The sequence below is a fragment of the Cervus canadensis genome, chromosome X (genome assembly GCF_019320065.1).
Source record: "Cervus canadensis isolate Bull #8, Minnesota chromosome X, ASM1932006v1, whole genome shotgun sequence".
Taxonomy (NCBI): domain Eukaryota; kingdom Metazoa; phylum Chordata; class Mammalia; order Artiodactyla; family Cervidae; genus Cervus; species Cervus canadensis.
In genome coordinates, this window is record NC_057419.1 from 117,117,917 (window position 1) to 117,140,707 (window position 22,791).

The window sequence follows — 22,791 nt, forward strand, 5'->3', positions numbered from 1 at the left end:
TCAAGCCATATTATTATGAATTTATACAGGTTTTCGTAATCACTCAAATGGTGCAGTTCATGCTTTTGTCATCAAATATAAACTGAATTTCCTAATGGAGAATGCACTGAGTCTGGAACAATGCCAAAAAGAGTCCAAAGAAGCCACTGGAAGTTTGCTTCCCCAAATATGTGTTGATGAATTATCAGGTGTTCAATTAAAAATACAGAACTGATTTTTAATTCTATTGAAATCGTCACAAGTGCTCCAAGTTCTATCACTTGTGCACTTTACATGCCTTCTCCATTATTAACATAAAGAAATTAATGTCTTACAAGCTTCAATACTTGATGCCATATGCGTCCTGAGGATATTTAAATGGAGAAGAAATGTAAATAGAATGAAATTCTTAAGCAAGATTACTGATATGACAGGACTAAAGAGCTTGGGAGTCTGTGAAAAGTGCCTCTTTTCTTCCCTTTAATAAGTCCATTACTTGCACTTGGGCATATTTTAAGGTCCTTTTCATGCTGAATCTAGAGTTGAGCATGCTTTGCATTTCAAGCTTTGTCTATGAATCAGTAGAAGCCAAAGTTATTTCTGCTTTAAAATAACAGGAGCCAGGAACAGCTAATCTCTTTTCATTCTGAGTTCTTGACATTATTTTACTGGACAAAGTTTGTGTTGGCTACAAAACAGGCCATTCATAACATCTATGAGAAGGAATTTAGGTAAGAATGAAGAGAGATTGTAGGATGTATAAAGACTCCCTCTCCTGAGGCCATTAAGAAATTCCAAATTGGTGCTGTTTTGAATAGTGACAGTGCATTAGCCTTGCTAATTTCAGTCATTCAGGCTGATAGTGTGTTTACCAATCTACTGGATGAAACCTTCCTGTAACTACCGCTTCTTACCCAAGGTGAGTTGGTATTTTTAGACAGGCGTGGGGGCGCAAGGGGGGGGTAGGTAGTGAGAGAAGTTGGAAGGTGATCAAGGCTAGCACAGTAGAGCCTCTTAGCCAGAAACTGTTTGGAAAGTGGTGTATGTGTTTAACGCCTCAGTAAGACATGTCCTACATTGTTGAAGTAAGTTTCCTTTCCTTTCCTTAAGGGGGAATGAGAATATGAGATTTTGTCACACCCTTGGCTCGTTGCAGCCAGCCTCTTTGATTATCTCTGACTTTTGTCTGTATCTCAATAATCAGGACTGGCAAAATAATCCATCCACGTGTGTTTGTTTTTAAGTGGGCATATATTTGCTCTTCAGTTCATAAAATGTGCAAATAAACTGACAGATAATTAGTGGCAAAAACTCCAGGGGATAGGGAACTCCTTTTGAAGGGAGACTACGTTTAAATGACATTCTCATAAATCTCTCTGGACTAACTGGCATCTCGCATCATGCTGGAAAAATGTACAGAGGAACATCTCGGGAGCCTCGCAAGCAGAGAAAGTAGAAAGATTGCTGAGTGTTTGAAAGGGTTTCGGGTTTCATTTGAAGAGCAGCTGCACCCCACCACGCCTGTGCTCAGATAGACCGAACACCAGTGAAGCGGTGCGCTGGAAATCATGCAATGACAGAGAACCTCGTGGGAGAGGGCAGGTGACCCTCCACGCCTGCTCACACCCGGCCCCGAGTCACTGACCTAGGGTTCCTGTCCGTCAGTGACTAAGACCAAAGGACAAGACAAGATCCTTCCCTGAGCTCCATGGATCATCACACAGTAAAGATGAGAGAGAGAGAGAGAGAGGAGGGGTGGGGTGGGGGGTGGAAAAGCAGGAGAGATTTGCTTAGGTTCTAGAGCAATGTCCCTCCAGAGAAAGGTCCAATATTTATGGTTTTCTCAAGTAACAAAAAATAACACACTTGTAGAGCACGTTAAGGTTTAGAAATCACGTTTACATATCTTTTCTCATCCTCACTTAAGAAGCAGCACAACTTTGGTGCTCAGTAGCCAAGGATTCTCTGCTTACAGGCAGAATTGGAAAGGTGCGAGGGTCAGGCCCCACCTCTGCCCAGAACCCCCGTTGCACTCAGCTCCTGCCTTTCTTGTGGCACTTCCGCCATTCTAACCTGGATACAGTGATTTTTGTTCCTGTCTCTTCTTCCTGACAGGATAGAGAGGTCCTTGAGGCCAACGACTGAGTTTTCCTCACCTCTGTATCTCCCGTGGCACCTGGCAGAGTGTCTAGCAAACAATAGGCTCCCAGTTCATACTTCCGGTCTGCTCCTCCCCAGATGGAACTCCTGGAGGGTGGGTGCCGTCTGTGAGAACCGCGGCGCCGGGCCTCCATGGTTTTCAGGACCTCAGTAAATGTTCCTAGTGCTCAGCAAGTAGTTAGTTAATTACACTGGACTAACCCTAAAAACGCAAACCCTTCCATTCAGCTGTGGCTGCCATTCCTCCACCTCAAGGGGTTATCAGTGATATCACATTTAAAATGACATCTTTTAGAACAACTCAGGTATTTGTAACAAATATAAGGACCCAGAATTTGACACATTTTCAGTCCTATTTTCTGCCAAAAGAGCACTATGGAAACGGCAAGGGTTAGAAGAGGTTTTAGGGAAAGAGAAAAAAGTCACGAGGTAAACAAGGCAGGCTGAGAGAGACTGGGGGGTGAAGAATGCTGCCTAAGTCTGTATCCAGGGCCCCGTACCCTCTACATTCTGCCTGCCTGCCTAGGGCATGAGAAAGGTGAAGCCAAAAAAAGAAAAAAAAAATCAAATTGAAAAGGAGGCCTCCTAAACTTGGTCTTAGGCTTAATACTAAGGGGAAAAAAAAGATTTGAGGATTACTTACCTTGTTGTTAGTCAAAAGGGGGCTTCGGATTTCTCCCCTGGGTGACCTAAGCTGTAATCTGTCTCTATAGTCCTCTGTTAATACTTCTTCCATTTGTGAGGAAATTATAGTGACTGCAGAAGCTCAACTTACTTCCTCTAATCTCTTGGCAGAGAAATTAAAAAGACAACAGAAATTGCTGTCCAACTAGAATACTGCATGACATAGGGGGAATTGATTGGGACAAATCAATGGAAGAAAACAATCTCTATTTAAGGAGAATGCATCTTTAATCATGGTAATCCCTTTAGTAAATTACTTTCTCTGGTGACATGGCATACCTAATTACAGTTTGCTCATTTTGATTCCCCCTTATAGTGTTCCTTGCTGCTAATGCGGTGGTGGATTTGCAGGCTGAGCAATGAACTTATTAGTGGCATTAAAAACTCAGCCAAGTGGGTCTCAGGACCAAGATGTCACCACTTTTAGAAGTGAATCAGAGATCACAGGACAATTTCACTTCCTCAGATCTAGTTTCCATCTCCCTAATGATCTGGATTCTCTGCTCTAAGAAGTATTCTCAATATCCTTCTAAAATTGTGAAAATAAAAATGGAATACAATAGTAAAATGGGTATAACCAAAGACCATACTGACAGCTTATGTACTAGGATATGTTCCACAATCCAGTTTATATAGTTTAGCATAATATTAGGGGTTTTTTTGTGTGACGGGGGGTGGGGGGGCTGTGCTGCACAGCGTGTGGGATCTTAGTTCCCTAACTAGGTATCGAACCTACGCCCCTTGCATTGGAAGTGGGTCATTGTGACTCCAAGGTCTTCTGTGGTTGTTGTGCCCAGACAGATTTGTTATAACTCAGAAGTACCTCCTTTGTTTTAAATGAATGTCTGTTTTAAAAATAGCTGTTGCAATAGGGTGATAAGATGATTTTTCCCCAAAGATGCTTTAATATCATCCTGTGTTATTGATGGGCTTCCCAGGTGACACTAGTGATAAAGAATCTGCCTGCTGATGCTAGAGATGTAAAAGATATGGGTTCGATCCCTGGGTCAGGAAGGTTCCCTGGAGGAGGGCATGGCAACCCACTCCAGCATTCTTGCCTGAAGAATCCTATGGACAGAAGAGTCTGGTGGGTTACAGCCCACAGTGTTGCAAAGAGTCAGACACAGCTGAAGCCACTTAACACGCATAAACATATTATTAATATCCTCTATGAGCAACTGAACTGAATGTCATCATTTTAAGAAAAAAATAAATTAATCTCCTTACTCTCAAAATCTTCTCCAACCCAGCTTTCCCAACTTCTGTCCTACTGTCCTGCAACTTATCTTCCATGCATAGCCTCCATCCCTACTTGCCAGTGTTATTCTCGGAATATTCCTGAAAGAAAGACACCATATTTTCAAAGGTGTATGTCAGAGGATGTTCACTACATCCTTGTTCATGCTGGGTAGAAATTAAAAACAAACTAAATGCCCATCAGTGGGAAAATGCCTAATAGCACCATTACATCTATTCATACTATGGAATTTCTCACACTGATTAAAGGAATGAGGCAGTTCTCCATGTATTAACATTCAAAGATTTCCAAGACCTTGTAGCATATGCACAGAAAATGCATTTACTGGTAATTACCTCTTTGGAGTGTGGAAAGGGACATGTTGAAAAGGTGGCTGGCTTTTTTTTTTTACTCCATATATTCAGGTATTGTTTCAGTCTTTAGCTTCAAGAATGTATTCATGTGTTGAGTACTTCAAAAATTAACAAAATAAAAGGAGTCTATCAACTGTGTGGAGGATGGTTTACATGAGAAGGAGACCAGGGGAGAGGTCAGAAGAATGTCATCTAAGCAGTAGTGGTAATAAGCAATGGCACTGGGAAGGGGAAGAAGTCACAAAATATTAAGGAAGCAGAATTCATGGGATGTGAGAATTAATTAGACCTGGAGGATGAAAAAGGAAAAGGAATCTAGGGTGACTTGTGGGTTTCTGGCTTGGGCAACTGGATGGCTCAGTTCAGTTCAGTCGCTCAGTCGTGTCTGCCTCTTTGTGACCCCATGGACTGCAGCACGCCAGGCCTCCCTGTCCATCACCAACCCCCAGAGTTTACTCAAACTCGTGTCCATTGAGTCAGTGATGCCATCCAACCATCTCATCCTCTGTCATCCCCTTCTCCTCCCGCCTTCAATCTTTCCCAGCATCAGGGTCTTTTCAAATGAGTTAGTTCTTCACATCAGGTGGCCAAAGTAATGGAGTTTCAGCTTCAGCATCAGTCCTTCCAATGAACATTCAGGACTGATCTCCTTTAGATCTCCTTTAGATGGATCTCCTTGCAGTCCAAGGGACTCTCAAGAGTCTTCTCCAACACAACAGTTCCAAAGCATCAATTCCTCAGCACTCAGCTTTCTTTATAGTCCAACTCTCACATCCATACAAGACTACTGGAAAAACCATAGCTTTGACTAGATAGACCTTTGTTGGCAAAGTAATGTCTCTGCTTTTTAATATGCTATCTAGGTTGGTCATAACTTTTCTTCCAAGGAGTAAGCGTCTTTTCATTTCATGGCTGCAGTTACCATCTGCAGTGATTTGGGAGCCCAAGAAAATGCAGTCTGTCACTGTTTCCACTGGTTCCCCATCTATTTACCGTGAAGTGATGGGATCAGATGCCATGATCTTAGTTTTCTGAATGTTGAGTTTTAAGCCAGCTTTTTCACTCTCCTCTTTCACTTTCATCAAGAGGCTCTTTAGTTCCTCTTCACTCTCTGCCATAAGGGTGGTGTCATCTGCATATCTGAGGTTATTGATATTTCTCCCGGCAGTCTTGATTCCAGCTTGTGCCTCATCTAGTTTTCATGTACTGGATGGCTAGTTGAAGCTAATCTGAACTGGGGTGAGGGTGGGGCAGCAGGGGCCCACTGGAAGAAGAGCAGCTAAGGGAATAGAAATGCTGTGTTGTTTGTGGCTTACTGAGTCTGAGTTGCCTGAAGGACATCCAGGTCAGAACAGTTCACTTTCCAGAGATGTCTGAGCAAGAGATAGATTTGGGATTCTGGGGAAAGAGAAAACCAGGGCCACAGGTAAGAACATTCAAGAAGGCTAATCAAGTGAGAAGTGAGGAGAGTCAAAGAAGGAGAGAACACCTGTCTTTAACAAAAACAGCCCCCAGAGCAGTCTGAGAATGATTAGAGGAGGGACCTGAAAGGAAGCAGTATCAGATAGTGAGGGGGACAGCAAGTTTCAAGACAGAGTAGCCAACTAACAGTATTGGATGATGCAGAGAGCTCAAGATGAGAAACTCAAAAGAAATCATTGAGGGATTAACTGTAAGCTGGTATGAGGGACCTTATGGGTAAAGCTCCATGACTGATAAAAATGGTCTAAAAATGAATTACAATGGTTGCACACCTTGCTAAATTTACTAAAAGTCATTGAACTGTATACCTGAAATTTACTTGAAGTAGGTGATGTGGTATGTACTCAATAAATTTCTTTAAAAAGTAAAAATGAGGGGGGGAACAAAGTATCTATTGGAACTTAGTTTGAAGCAAGCTCTGATTCCAGGGAGAACTTTCCAGTCTAATCTCTTCTTCCTAATTGGTCAGAAAAAGTCCCATGAAATAAAGGCAGGAAGTGCACATTGCTGATGCCACATCCTGATCTTTCCCCAATCTCTTGCAACTTCAAAAACTCCTGTATGTGTGTGATTTGCTTTTCACCAGGCAATAAATACTACCACCCTATTCCCTGTCTTCCTTCAGATGATTGCAGTATAGTTGCTGTGTTCATTATTTGACATCTAGCATATATTTCCATTTTATAGTGCCAGGCTATAAGGACCTGGTTCTGATCTGTTTTTGTTGTTGTTGATTGCATTTTAGTGTCTTTAAATGTGGCTTCTTTATTGCCCCTGCAAGGCCTTTCAGTCTGAAATCTCATCATTCATTTTCTAACACCTCTCTTATGCTTATAGCCTGATGCCTCGTTCTTCTCAGTCATTTCCCTTCTTAAATTGATTTGGCCAATGAGATGTATTTGTCTTAGTTAACAGGCACATTTGCCTTATTCTGTAGACAGGTAAAAACAATATGGAAAACTTCTGCCCCTTCTTAGTTATAAGGAACTAGGGCTGCCCTTGACCCTATGTGTTTTTTTAAAATATGGAACACTTAATGAATTTGTATGTCATCCTTGTTCAGGGACCATGCTAATTGTCTCTGTATCATTCCAATTTTAGTATATGTAAAGCAAGCACGACCCTATTTATTTTTTATGTATTTATTTTTTTAATTGAAGTATAGTTGATGTACAACATTTTGTTTCAGGTGAATGGCAAAGTGATTCATACACACAACACACACACACACACACACATACACATATATATGCATACTTACTCTTTTTCAGATTTTTTTCCATTATGGTTTATTTTTGTTGTTCAGTTGCTAAGTCGTGTCCCATACTCTTGCAACCATATGGATTGCAGCACGCCAGACTCCTCTGTCCTTTAGTATCTCCCAGATTTTGCTCAAATTCATATCCATTGAGTCAGTGATGCTATGGTTTATTACAAGATACTCTTTTCTTCCTGTGGATCCTGAATGATACCATTATGTGGCTGCACTGAGCGAGGTGTCTACCACCTGCAAATTACTGACAATTGTTTCCTATTGATAGGGAAAATTTTCCATGGAAACAATTCCTAAGATGCTTGTTCTGTCATCTATATAGACAGCATCCTCTTATGGCCATCCCATACCATATATGCATGTTTCATAGTGTGTGAGTTACTCAGTCGTGTCCAACTCTTTGCGACCCCATGGACTGTAGCCAGTTAGGCTCCTCTGTCCATGGAGTTTTCCAGGCAAGAATACTAGAGTGAGTTGCCATTTCCTTTTCCAGGGATCTTCCCGACCCAGGGCCAGGGATCAAACCTGGATCATCTGCATTGCAGGCAGATTCTTTCCCGTCTGAGCCACCAGGGAGGCCCATGCCCATTTCATATTGCCTGATAAATAGTCACGTTATTTCTGAGACTTGGCCTCTATCTTAGTAAGTGGGACAGATTCTGTGGGGAGTTTTCTCCCTACCCTAGGCAGGTCAGTAGTTACTCCCTTAAATTTATGTCTTGGTTGATAACTCTTTGGCAAACTTAAAGCCCTCCTCTCTAAGCTACTCATGGTCTCCAGAAGACACTGATCCCTTTCTTTGAAAGAGAGAATCCAAAGCAGTCTCTTTAGATTCCTCTCCAGACAGTGTCTGTATCAAAGGGAGGAATGCAAAGGTCACTTGAACCATCCCTTCACCCTTTATCCCTGCCATGAGACCTAGGAAGACCTGAATGAAATCCTAGAATCTCGGGGTTGGAAGGGTCATCAGAAGCTATTTACCTTCACCCCCTCATTCTATGTTTGAATCCCTTCACCAGTCTCTCTACCAAATGGCTGTCCAAACTCTCATGGACCACCCCCAGAGATGGATCTCACTGCCTAGGGGCAGCCTACACAATTGTCAGATTGCAGTAATTATACAAAGTTCTTTACCTCTTTTAAGTTCAAATCATTTTCCCCTTAGAAGAAGGACAAGGCTGTGAAACAGGAGTACTAAAATGGCATGGCTATGAAGCAAGAAGAGTCTGAGATGAGAAAGTGAAGGGAAGTAACAACAGTGGTATTCCTGGTGTAGGGGAGTGGAGCAGTGGCAGATAAGTAGGTCAGTGGAGCTGGCCGGTGGGGGGCGGGGCAATGAAGGAGACAGAGCTGAGAGGCGGGAACGGTGCTGAGGGTAAACAGGAAGGCCATGGATATGTTGATGGAAGATTAAGGAGATACTAGAACCTCTTCTAAAACAAATGGAACCCAGGTTAGACGTTTAAATCAAAGTGCAGAGGAGCAGAAAACATCTTTAACATTCGGAATCCATCAGAGGATTCCAACCTTGCCCTTTGCCTAAGGATATGGAAAAGATCACTGTAGAGACAGGAGAGAATGTTTAGTAGAGCAACAACTAGACAGAAGAGAAGGGAATAATTGGACAGAGGAAATGAGTTTAAAGAGCAATGGAAAGAGAAAAGAAGTGAATAGAGAAATGGAAAGGGGGGGAAATGAAAACACAGAACTTTTAGGTTAAGGAATTGTATTTCTTCTCGTGCCAGCACATAATTGTATTTTCCTGGCAGCCATTCCACAGACCTCTGCAAGGAGAAGGGGTGCTGGCACGTGTGACTATAGGGATTGAGGTCTTACTGCTCTGTGCTTTTACAGCCAAGCAAGGGACTTCATTAATGAAGATGTATTTTGATGTTGCAGGGACAGGCACTGAAATGTCAATCACCAGCAAACAGCTCCTCATTTGGGAATTGGTGGTGATGGAAAGGGCAGGGTGTGGTCCAGCGGTGGGTAGAATCTGGGGCAAAGGCAAGGGGCAAAGGTATGGGAAGCCAATCACAATGGTTCCAAGTGAGAAATAAATGGAACCTGCTCACCAGCAATCCTGTTTCCCACCCAGCGTGGCACACAGAATGCTGGCATGTGTCCCTTGCTTACATAGTAAGGCATCGATTTCCAGACAGTGAAACGGAGTAAGAAGCAAATCTTGTAGATTCCATCCACACTGAGTACAGTGAACTGATGCTGTGGGTAATGAGAACTGGCTATTGAAAGGAGGGTTTTGGTATCTAAAGGTCAGGGTTTGAACGCTGCCATGTCCTTCCTGGGCCACCCACACTGTTGGCCCTGCCTTTTTCTTATGTTCATCATTGTTCAGTGGGACTCCTTCTGCTAAGGAAATCATCAGTTGATGAAGATACACTCCTCAGGAAGGGTATCTACTAAGGAGGTAGCCCTTCACCTTCATATTCTCAGTAGAATGGGGTTACATGTTCACTTGTGTGGCCATTGATTCACTCATTCATTCATGGTTTTTCAACGTCTCTGCTAGCTCAGTACCAGGTGGGAGCTAAAGAGAGGAGTAAGACTCATTTCTTCCTTTGATGGGGCTCCAAGTCTAGCTGAGTGACTAACTCTACTATGTATGCTACAGATTGAAATTAGTGCTATGATAGAAGTACAATCCAATTAATAATCAGAGAGAGAAGTGATTCATCTGGACTAGGGTACTAAGGGAAAGAAAGCTTCCTGGAAGAAGTGCCATGTAAGTTGAAACCTGAGAGAGAGAAAAAAAAGAGATACCATCCCAAGTTGAGGGAACAGCATGAAGAAAGGCATGGGAACCTCAAAGCACTTGCCACTCTCAGCAAATGATAAATGGGGTGGTATGACCACAGTATATGGTACTTGGGGAAATATATGGGCAGTTGAAACTGGAAAGCAAGACAAGATGAGTTGAAGAAGCTCATGAATGCCCATACTAAGGAACTAGGACTTTACCCACATGCAGTAGGGAGACATCATCGGATTTTGAGCAGAGAGAAATGTGATTCAACAGGTGATTGAGAAAAAGGGTATTTGTCTTATTTTTACTGTCACAGAATAGAACATATTCTTTCTTCCTGGACAACAGTGGGCCATTGGAGAGCAATGGACATCTTGTCTAGCTAGGGCCCTGAGGACTGTGGCGGGAGGGGAGAAAGCAGAGGGAGAGAGGCTGAGAAGAGGAGAAATGGTCACTGCCCAAAGACTGAGGAGGGGGGACTTCCCTGGCGGTCCAGTGGTTAAATCTTCATGCTTCCACTGCAGGGGGGCATGGGTTCCATCCTTGATCGGGGAGCTAAGATCCCACATGCCAAGCAGCTCAGCCAAAACCACCCACATGGACACAGGAAGTGGTACCTTTGTGAATGGTGGTGTTCTGACAGTCCAGACCCAAAGATGGGAAGGGAGGAGGGAGCCAGGATGACACTGTGTTCTTCCAAGTAAATTGACAGGAAAATAGACTCATTTCCCCAAATCCCATTAATGATGAGGGGGGCATTTCACAACTGGAGAGTTTTTAGGAAACAGCTTCAGATAGAAGAACGTAGAGAGGCTTTTCATCTTTCATTTATGAGGACACCTGCCTCCTGTTGATTTCTGGCCTATAATGTTCCTACACCCAGGCTGAGTGTTTTCAGAGACTTGAGCGATTTTGACCCATTGGCTATTGTTCTAGTAACTTTCCTTTGCTGTTGGATATTGCAAGCAGTTTAGTTCTCAGGTACATTTTTTGTAAGATCTACCATGGCTGATTAAAAATGGAAGATTACCAGATTTGGGGTTTTCCCATTCAAATCTGTCTAAAGCCCTATGCCAAATACTATCAGAGTTTTTTATTAAGCATCTTGGAGCACGGGTTCCAAGGGACTATAAGGCCATTCCCTCATTCCTAACTGCTCCCTCAGCAATTTGATTTGGCTACAAAAAGTGACATTTTGTATCTTTCTTCTACATCTTCAAAGCCCAATGATGCATACCTCTGTAGCTGCATCATGTTTGAAATTTATATTATAAACAGAGCTCTGTGAATCTAAACCATTAAGTTTCTTAAAGTAATGAGGACAGAGTGTATTTATTCCTTCACTGATTTTTTAAAAAATGCATTTGTGTGACTCACAAAAGTAAATGTAAGTTTCCTGCAGTTGTATATAAATTTCTCTTAAAATAACCTCAGATTAAAATTCTTGACAAAAATTGCCCTCTTCCTTCACTCCCAATTGAGGAGCCATATTTGCAATTCTAAGGTAGTGCTTAAATATCCATTTAAATTTTTTTGGACAACTTGAATTTCAAAACATACCTTTTGGAGGTGGGTGCTTTGGTATCAGGTATACTCACACACACTCACTCCTCTATAAAGTAAAATGCCAGAGGAACGCTGCATTCACACTCCCCTTAGGAACTAGGATGTACACGTAAATGCCATTATCTTTTGACTTCTATAGTTTTTTAATCATGGTGAAATATATCTCAGAAAACACTTGTCTTTTTAGCCATTATGTATACAATTCACAGGCATTATTTACACTTGTAATGTGTGCAACCATTACCACTATTGCCAAAATTTGCCTAGTCTGCCTAGTTATATTTATAGAAATGGAATCATATACTATGTGGTATTTAGTGGCTGGCTTCTTTCAGTTCGTGTCAAGTTTTTAACATTCATATAATCTTGTAGCAGGCAGCAGTACTTCATTCCTTTCTATGGCTGAATAATATTCCATCATATGGGTAGACCACATTTTCTTTATCCATTAATCGACGGATAGACATTTGGGTTTCTTCCACCTCCTGGCTGCTGTGAATAATCTGCTATAAACATTGGTATACAGGTATCTGGTATCTAGTACAGGTTGTTAATGCATCAGGGATAACAAGAATATAGCATTTCCAAGACCATCTTGAATTGGAACTCTGGAGGCACCTTCTAATGAAGCTTGGTTGTACAGGTGTTTGCTGATAGCTCTGCCACAATATACACAATACACAGTTCCGACAACAGTGCTTCATCTTACTCACTCTCAAACTTCTCCAAAGGCTAATCAGTATTGAGTGAATCCACATCATCTCTCACTCTCTTCTCAATTCAGTACTATCTGGTTTTTGGCCCAACCCAACCACCCAATTGAAAGTTCTCTCAAAAATCTTCCGTTACCTTCTTGTTGACACTTTGAGTAGCTTCTTCTCAGTCCTTACTTTCCTTGACCTTTCTATAACATTCTGCTGTGCTTTGCCTGCTCTCACTTGCCTTCTTGAAGCCTGTTTTCTTCATCTTCTCCCCTGGCCCTGGCTGAATTATGGCTCTGTCACCAGCTTCTCATATTCCGATGAGTCTCAGGCCATTACTTCCCATGGGAAGGAAAGGCTTTGAGGAACTGTGATTCCTGTGGAGCCCCTAGGCAGCCTCAGGTGAGAAGGGTCTGAATCTCTGAGAGTAATAGTTGTGACACTCCTGTGGAAGGTGGTGATCATTCTCAGGCTGGTGGCGGAAAGCCAGCACCCACACCACCCACCCACAGTGTCAGTTTCCAGGATGAAGTTGTTCTGTTTCGGGGAATATGACTTGACTCGCGATGAACCTAAACAAGTATAGCACTGGCCCACATCATAATCAGATTCTACAGCAAAATGACAGTTTCCAAATGTATTACATGATCTTCTTCTTTGTTCCTTTCTCAGTGGCTACACACAAAAGTGAGACATAGTTAGTGGCCGAATCCCCTGGACACCATTTTGTATTAGACACTAAGCTTTCTGAGCCCCGTTTAAGGGCAATTACTGTGGCATTCCTCTCCTGACAAGGAAGTTGTCATCGCAAAAGTTACTTTAAGTCATTAATCAGGAATATGTGGTCAGAATAGCCCAGCTTTGATAGTATACAAAGCCTGGGTGACCCAAGTGTCCCATGGTGCTCTTAAAACCAATATACTTAGTACCCCATACAGCAGTGAAGAGTGGGAGTGAACACCTGATTCTGAGGATCTGGGACATAACCTGAAAGTCCTAGTAAATGGGAAATACTTTATGAAATCTTAACTGAGTTTGCAAATAATACCCTTTTGCTCCATCATACAGCCTTGTATGTCCCAGTATAAAATAGTGTGCTTTTCCCTCTAAATCCCTGGGAAGAAGCATGCCATGGCCTCATGTCCCCACAGCCCACTGCCGTGTAATCTGAAGGTACACCCAGCCCAGATTGAGAAACAGAGCTTATAGGAAGAAAGGCCAGGCCTCTCTCCATTGTATTCTTTCAACATCCTAGCAGTGTACCTAAGGGTATTTGTAGGCTGGAATTAGCTGTAGGAAATGAAGTGGGCATCTCATTGCCCCAGCCCTCTTCCAGGAGCAGTGACTGGATTGTTCCCAGAATTTGCAGTCACTTAGTTGGCGAAATTGGCAGCTCACTTATTTGTCACGAAGGCACGTTGTGAAATGGACCCTAAAAGGAGTCCCATTAGACCAATTAAAACCAGAGGCCTCAAGTGTGCCATTTCCCTCGTCTGATCTATGAAGAAGAAAATCTCCGACTCACTCCCAGAGACCTGAGGTTCATTAACAAAGTCATTTTCCTCTGCTTTCAAGTCTTAAGTAGTCATTTCACACCTGAAAGTTCACAAAGGTGGTGGTGGGGGGCGTTGATGTGGCAGGAAGGAAAGTTGTATTGAGGGGAGGACAAGGAAAACCAAGATCAATTAGGGATTCAGAAGCCAATGGCCCAAAGGCTTCTGTGGGAAGGGGCAGCAGAGTGTGCAATAGTACAATTTCTAGTGATTTCCCCAGTTTCAGCCTCAGGGGCCTACCAAGCAGTGCACTGCTGGTTTCACATACTTATGTCCCAGGGCCCAACCATACACAGCAGATACAAGACACAGGGAGAGCAGTGTTGCTCTGTTGCCATATCAGGGCCTGCATTGAAGCCTTCTGCTGGTGAAGGCTTGGCAAAGAAGACACCCCCTGTTCGGCTCAGCAGCAGCATTTGCTCCCCTGGTATTGCAATGACAATTCTTCTCTTGGGCTGCCCCTGTGAAGTCCACCAGTTGGGGTGGGTGAGGCCCCTCTATCAGAGACTTGCCCTGCTTGATGCCCATGCCACCAGAGGGTGAGCGTTTGAATCTTCTTATATGTTCAAGACCCCAGTGGCTCTGTAAGGGCCCAAAGGCTTGTCTCACTGGCTGACAGATCTTCCTTGGCTGCCTGTGCACGCCTGCTTGATGTACCCCGGCAACTTCTCCCCCAGGGCTTGGTGTTTATGGCCTTTAGGAGACGTCAGGGTTTAAAGAAAATAAAAACAGTCCAACATGGATTTATTTCTTGCCAAGGTCTCTTATCCACCATTAGACCAGCTTAAGGAGAAAGAGGATTCAGAATTTGGTAGCTGGTGAACATCACTAGGAAGGCTCACACCCCAGGAAAAGCAACTGATTGCATCTACTTGCTTGCAGGTGCTCTGGTGGGGCAGCCATCTTGGCTGCTGCGGGTAGAGGAATGATGGCGGCTTGAGCAGACTGTGCTCCTCACTGGGCCCCAAGAGTCTTGGAATCAGAGAGAAATAAAACTAGAAGGAAATTTAGAGTTCATCTAGTTCAGTACCTTGATTTAGCAAACTGGGGTGACTGAGGCCCAGGAGAAGTGACTTGCCAAAGGTGAAATAGTAACTCAGTGACTGAGTCAGGTCTGGAACCCAGGGCTCCAGACTCCCAGGATGGAGGCATCTTCCTTAGGAACTCCCCTAAGAGATTCTGAATAACTAAGAATGGGGCTGGTGGTGGTGGTTTCAGTCTCTCAGTCGTTTCTCTTTGTGACCCCATGGACCGCAGTATGCCAGGCTTCCCTGTCCTTCACCATATCCCAGAGTTTGCTCAAACTCATGTCCATTGAATCGATGATGCCATCCAACCATCTCATCTTCTGTTGTCCCCTTCACCTCCTCCTTTCAACCTTTCCCAGCATCAGGGTTTTTTGCCAATGAGTCAGCTCTTCACATCAGGTGGCCAAAATACTGGAGCTTCAGCTTTAGCATCAGTCCTTCCAATAAATATTCAGGGTTGTACCCCAGAGTAAGTGCTTCGTCCAATCCAGAAAACTTTTTCCATACAAAGCTCAGGCCTAAATGACTGATGATAATTTAAAGGGATTATCTAATCTGCAACACAAAGGACAGAAGAGCAAAATGAGAGTCGTGGCTGAGTGTGTTATTAGTACAGATTGTTGGGTCTAACCCTCTGGGTGTAGTTAAACTGATGACAAATAGAAACAGATTTTTGAATTTAGCATGAAAATCTCCTTGCTGGCCCAAAAGGTTCTCACTGACATTCAACTGCAAGACAGAAACAATTTATGTACATTTTACACTATGTACAAACATCACTGATAAACATAAAAATATGAGTGATTTAAGAGTATGGTTTGTGGTGATCCCCATAATGCATCTGGCATGTAGCAAAATAAGATGGTCTTGGTTTGGTGTAGATTTAGCTTCTTCGTAGGTTTTTGAATTTTTTTTAAATATTTGCTACTGGCAGATCCCCAGATACTGTTCCCACAGGCTTCTTGTTTTTCCCAAGACAAGATGTCTGACAAGTCTCTCCCACCCACTTAGGGCTGTCCTCCAAACTGTTAACAATGATCTTTCTGAAAAACACAAAACAGATTGTATGGATTCCTTACTTAAAAACCTGCAGTGGCTCCCTATTGCCCACAGAATAAAGTCTTATCTTTCTAATCTGTCAAGATCTGGCCTTTATTTTCTTGTCCTTGCTGCCTTACTTTTGATCATCCAGCAAGCAACACTTGCACAAACACACACACTCCACAACAATGAGCACTCAACGTTGCTTCCCTCCATAGAGGCTACTGGCTCGCACTGAGTGTGCCCTCTCAGTATTCTCAGGTATTGATGATTTGACTCAAGTGCAACCCTCTGCCTGAAATGGGTAACCATCTCATTCAGCCCTGCCACAGTCCACCCATGCTTCATGGCGCAGTTATAACCCAATTGTCCAAAGGAGCCTTCCAGTAAGCTTTTATTTGGAATTTTTCTCTCTTCCTTCTTTGTTTTTAAAATTTATATTTTGGCCGTGTTGGGTCTTCATTGCAGCACACAGGCTTTCTCGAGGTGTGGTGCAGCCTTAGTTGCACCGTGGCATGTCGGATCTTAGTTTCTTGACCCGAGGTCAAATCTGCACCCCCAGCATTGGAAGGCGGATTTCTTTTTTTTTTTTTTTGGCAGTATGATTGCATTACAACTTTGTGTTAGTTTCTGCCGTACAATGTGAATCAGACATCCCCTTCCTTTTGAACCTCCCTCCCAACCCCCATCCCACCCCCTAGATCATCACAGAGCACCAGGTTTCCCACTAGCTATCTATTTTATACATGGTAGTCAAGTTACACTCTCAATATGTCCCACCCTCCCCTTCTCCACCCCATGTCTACATGTCTATTCTCTCTGTCTGCATCTCTATTCCTGCCCTGCAAATAGGTTCATTTTTCTAGATTTCACATATATGCATTAATAAATGATATTTTTCTCTTTCTGACTTACTTCACTCTGTATGACAGACTCTAGGACCATCCACATCACTACAAATGACCCAGTTTCATTCCTTTTCATGGCTGAGTAATACTTCATTGTATATATATATACCATATCTTCTTTATCCACTCATCTGTCAATGGACATCTAGGTTGGGAAGGCTGACTCAACCACTAGACAAGGGAAGTCCCTTCTCTCCTTTCTAATCCCCTGGTGTTTCATTTTTGCCTTTATCTGAACCCTTTCCACTTTCTGCCAAGTGTCTTGTTGGTTTGTCTATTGGTCTGTAATCCCACCATAGTGTGGATTCCTAAAGGCAAACTTTAAGTCTTTCTCCAATCTTCTAGCTCAATGCTTGGGACATAGTAGGCTGCTGTTCAGTTCAGTTCAGTCGCTCAGTCGTGTCCAACTCTTTGCAACCCCATGAATCACAGCACGCCAGGCTTCCCTGTCCATCACCAGCTCCCGGAGTTTACTCAAACCCATGTCCATCGAGTCGGTGATGCCATCCAGCCATCTCATCCTCTGTCATCCCCTTCTCCTCCTGCCCCTAATCTCTCCCAGCATCAGGGTCTTTTCCAATAAGTCAACTCTTCGCATGAGGTGGCCCAAGTATTGGAGTTTCAGCTTCAGCATCAGTCCTTCCAATGAACACCCAGGAATGATCTCCTTTAGGATGAACTGGTTGGATCTCCTTGCAGTCCAAGGGACTCTCAAGAGTCTTCTCCAACACCAAGTTTGTTGAATTAAACTGGATTATATTTCCCCTGTCCAGGAATGTCCAAGCTTATCTTAACCAAATCTCTATTTCCTCTGTGTCCTATAGTGCCTCCTTGTCATGCTAAGCTGTCCTCTTCATCTCTATTCTTCATGATGGTGGCCCAGGCTCAGAATGTATCTTTGCTGGGACCCCCATCGGTATCAGCCACAGGAGCCTGGCTATAGGACTGAGTGATAAAGCTTTATTGCTGCTGGGTGGGAAGCCTCGGGAAACCCACAGCCACAGCTTAGGAAGCACAGGAAGGTATTATTCTGAATATTCCTAGGATCATTTGGAGGTAGGAGATTTGGCCCAGCTTTGTACCAGGTGTGTGTCTGATGGCCTTGGCCATCATTGCTAATTGCTTCAGGAAAATAGAGCTGATATAAAAACCATTTGGGCTCCCAAAACCTAAACCTCTTTTCAGTATTTCACAAAGCTTAAGAAGGCTACTTAATCAACTATGTGATTGGTTGTATGCGAAAACATTGACTTTTCTCATGCGCTTTTTCCTATTGATGTATAGTTGATTTACAATGTTCTGTTCCTGCTCTATAGCAAAGTGATTCAGTTATACACATATATACCTTTTTTATATTTTCCATTATGGTTTATCACCAGATATTGACTACAGTTCCCTGTGCTCTATAGTAGGACCTTGTTGTTTATCCATTTTATATGTAGTAGTTTGTATCTGCTAATCCCAAACTCCCATCCTTCCCCTGCCCTCCCTCCTCCTTGACAACCACAAGTCTGTTCCCTATGTCTGTGAGTCTGTTTCTGTTTCATAGATAAGTTCATTTGTGTCATATTTTAGATTCCACACATGTAAGTATAATATCATATGGTATTTGTATTTCTCTTCCTGACTTCACTTAGTATGATAATCTCTACATCATCCACATTCCTACAAATGGCATTACTTCATTCTTTTTTATGGCTGAGCGATATTCCATATATATGTGTGTGTGTATTTATACACACACCAGATCTTTATTCATTCATTTGTGGAAGAATATTTAAGTTGCTTCCATATCTTGGCAATTGTAAATAATGATTCTGTGAACACTGAGGTGCATGTATCTTTTTGAATTATAGTTTTGTTCAGATATACACCCAGGAGTGGGATTGATGGATCATATGTCAACTGTTTTTAGTTTTCTGGGATATCCTCCATAATGTTTTCCTTAATGGCTGCACCAACTTATATTGCCACCAACAGTGTAGGAGGGTTCCATTTTCTCCACACCCTCTCCAGCATTTGTTATTTGTAGGGTTTCTAATGATAGCCATTCTGACTGGTGTGAGGTGATATCTCATTGTGGTTTTGATTTGCATTTTCCTAATAATTAGTGATATTGAGCATCTTTTTATTGCCTGTTGGCCACCTGTATGTCTTCTTTGGAGAAATGTCTATTTAAGTCTCAGGCCCATAAGACCTAAGTTGGGTTGTTGGGGTTTTTGTTGTTGTTGCGTTGTATGAACTGTTTGTATGTTTTGGAAATTAAGCTGGTGTTGGTCACATCATTTGCAAATATTTTCTCCCAGTCTGTAAGTTGTCTTTTTGCTTCATTTATTTCATCTGGTTTTTAGTTCTCATTGGCAGGATATTTTCACTAATTGAGTTTTTTCTTTTTTTCCAAGAAGGAACCCATTACTACTCAATCACTGCAGTATATTTGGTATATAAAATTTTTCAATTTGTGTATGGTATAGCTCCATGTGAGGTTCAGAGTTAGCCCTGTGTTCAAAGAACACCTCTGCCACTTACCAGATGTGTAAATATGGGCAAAAAAGTAACCTGAGCTTGAGCTTCCTCATCAGTAAAATGGGAATTATAATACCTATTTCATAACATTGCTGAGAGTGTTCAATTACATGAGATCATGTATATAAAGGGTACTTAGCACAGTGCCTGGCACACAATGAGGACTCAATAATTGGTAGTCATTTTTATAATTTCAAAACATAGATCCTAGATATAGACATAACAAAAGATGTATTGGGTGGTACAAAGATGAGAAACTGCTGGATTTAACATAATTCCTGGGTGTACCATAACTGCTATAGTAGACAAAAGTGTGTAGTGTTCATGGATTATTTGAAGAGCAAGATAAATAGTAGGGGAACTGAGTGGTCACAGTAGTAGATGTTGTTTGTTTAATCCTGATGTTGGGCAAGGGGAATATCCGGAAAAGGAATCTGAAAGCACTGCTGAGAGGGCTCTCATTCAGGTCAGTCCTAAAAATACTCCTCTTCATTTAAGTTGAGAAGTTGCCGTGAGACTCAAGGCTGGGCTTTCAACAGGTCTAGCCATATGTGTTCTCAATGCTGGTGAAATCTGATCAGGCCCTATAAGCCTGCACTGTCCTTGCCGACTGACAGCTGACCTCCGCCTGCATGCTCTGCACCATTCACCTTGCAGAGACAGAGGTCTGATTTCCAAGCGAAGCATTGCTCTTTGTTCTTTTTCTCTTTGATTTTCTTTGTATCTAGTTATTTTGGGGGGAGAAGGAATGGAGATTAGTCTGTTGATTTGCTTTTCCCTCAGTAAGAAGGTTCGCAGGAAATTTTGATTTGAATTATTATCAACAATGAAGAAGAAACACTTTCTCAGCTTCAGAAGAGTACAATGTGGTCAGATTCCTATATATTGAAAGTTAGGACATCATTTCTTGTACAGGAATGAAAAATAATTATAGTTCATTACAAAATAGAAAAATTATTTGTATTGAATATGATAAGCAAAGGACTCAATGAAATGTGCATTCAGATTAATGGGAAAAACATCAATACCAATTAGATAAGAAGGCAAAGGATATGAACTGTCCTTCATTAGAAATATAATTAGTGGACAAAAAAAAGTTCATCTATACTAGTAATTGCACATGTGTGCTCAGTTGTGTCCGACTCTTTGCAACCCCATGGACTACACCCCACCAGGCTCCTCTGTCCATGGGATTCTCCAGGCAAGAATACTGGAGTGGGTTGCCATGCCCTCCTCCAAGGGATCGCCCCAATCCAGGGAATGAACCCGCATCTGCGTCTCCTGCATCGGCAGGCAGATTCTTTACCACTGCGCCACCTGGAAAGCCCATACTGGTAATCAGATACATGCAAATTAAAGAAACTGTGAGGTATCATCTTATACAGACTACAATATCTTTTTTTATTGAGACATAATAAATTTAGTTCCCTCATCATTGCTAGTGGCATTATAAACTGCAATAGCCCTTTGGAAAGTAGCACTGCGGACTGTGTAATCAGAGCCTTTGGCTTTGATCACCTTGACTTTGCTGTCTGCTCTCAGCAATGCCAAGTGTTAACAGCAGCCCTGGTCTTAGGCCCTGCTCTGCACACATCCTGGACTAGCTGAGTCCCCACACTTTCTTCCTGTGACTTATTGCATGTTTCATCCGCTGTAAGAGGAGCTCTTCCTTCCTCTTCCTTCCTTCCTTCTGCAGAATCCCAGTCATTTCCTCTGTGCCTGTTGCTAAGCATCTCCATGTCCCCAAGAGATCTTTCTGGCTCCATTGGCCACAGGACAGTTGGCTGCTGAAGTTGCTCACAGCACATCACCTTCACAAGATATTGAAATAGAAACATTGGTGACCGAGTCTAGAAAAGCCAAAGGAAAAGATTTGCACTCTAAATCTGGAAAAGCAAATCTAAAAGAACCTGAGCCCTGGGCCAACCGTCTTTAATTTCCTGATACACCACTATCAACTTAGATTTGCCTTCTGGGGGACTTTTGAGTTAGGCCAACCCCAGTTTCTTTTCAGAATCATGAAGATAATCTCATAAATGGTAGGCAGTCAAAGAAGGACTGTTACCCATAGGCCTCTCCTTAGTCTTAATTTACTTGATATCAGTTTAAATCCTATGCATATCATGTGTGTGTGTGTTGGCAGTCAGAAGTGAAAAGACCCTATAGATAAAAGAAGAAATATTTCAGAAAAATAAAACAACTTTCAATGGCAAACTACCTTACTGTCAGCTCTAAGGCAAGGCTCCCAGGGGTGCAGGACACAGTAAAGGTACCCTGGGGGTTCACCACATCCCCTCCCCCACCAACACACATACACATGAGACCATGCATGTAAGTTACCCACATGGCATAGCCTTGCCACCAGCAGACATGACAAGGGCCCGTGTGCACCCCAGGGTGTGGGTGGAGCCAAAGGCAGGAGGGGAGTGGCCAGCTTGCGTGCGCCTTGCTGGTGTGCTCTCTGGCAGGAACACCACTAGCCCTCTTCCTCGAGCGGGCCCCCAACTCCACACCCATGTTTTCTTCCCATCTCCCGGCGGCCTTCCTTTCAAGGAAAGGAGGAACTCAAAGCCAGGCTACCCCAGCAGTCCAGACAAGTGCCTGGGCCATGAAGAGTGCACACCTGAGGCCGTTGGTGAGCCTGCATTTAAAGTCTTTCTTCTCTCTCGGCAGAACTGGCTTATGATCTGGATGTGGACGATGCTCCTGGAAGCAAGCAGCATGTGAATCAGAAGGACAATGAGATAGTTGCCTCTCACAACCTTGGGAATGGCCATCCTCCCCTGAAGCTTCTCACCAGCTTGGCAATCTCTGTGCTGTGGTTTTTCCTCCTGGTGCACTGACTGCCAGGCTCACAGTATATGTGCTGCCCTTCAGCACCCTGTGGTCTCCCTCTATAAAGGGAACCACCTTTTTCTTTTTCCCTATTTTTTTATCTTCTGTACCTCCTTCAGCCATTAAGTAGAAGACTAACCCTGCGTTACGTTTTCGAAAATCACATGGCATCTCCGTAAGGAGGGCAAATTTTAGTGGTAGTATAGATTCTTTTGCAATAAACAAATTGTGCCAAATTATTTTCCTATGTTTGGCTGCTAGAACATGGTTGCCATGTCTTTCTCTCTGTCTTTCCCTTTGCATGGATTTCTTTGGAAAAAAAAAATAATAAACACTCAAATAAAAATGTGTTGAGTCTTTTTTGTAAGCCCTCATACATGGTGACCATGAAGTGCTTTCCTCCTCCTCACCTAGCTTTCTATTCCGTATAAGAAAATCCCCCTCCCTGCCTATCTTTTGGGTGAGTATCAGTCTTGGCCCCAAGCTCCAGTCAAAGCCAATCCCTCCCAACACACACCCCATCCATAATCTCCACTTAGATAGGTTAGAAGGAATTCCCTGATGGTCCAGTGGGTAAGACTCCATGTTCCCAACGCAGGGGGGATGGGTTTGATTGCTGATCAAGGAACTAGATCCCACATGCTGCTACTAAAGCTCCCGCATGCTGCAACTAAGACCCA

At 42.9% G+C, this 22,791-nt stretch overlaps 1 protein-coding gene and 1 non-coding gene across 2 annotated transcripts in view; one reads left to right on the plus strand and one right to left on the minus strand.

The window, feature by feature from the left end:
- GPC3 (glypican 3) overlaps positions 1 to 22,457 on the plus strand; it is a 439,290-nt gene extending 416,833 nt beyond the window's left edge. The window contains exon 8 of the mRNA XM_043459569.1: positions 21,950 to 22,457. Within this exon, the coding sequence (XP_043315504.1) occupies positions 21,950 to 22,119 (170 nt within the window). The 3' untranslated portion in view covers positions 22,120 to 22,457. The remainder of the gene's footprint in view (positions 1 to 21,949) is intronic.
- Positions 6,935 to 7,038, minus strand: LOC122436126. The gene has a single exon (XR_006267895.1). It is a non-coding gene; the product is annotated as a U6 spliceosomal RNA (small nuclear RNA).
- Positions 22,458 to 22,791: the final 334 nt, after the last annotated feature.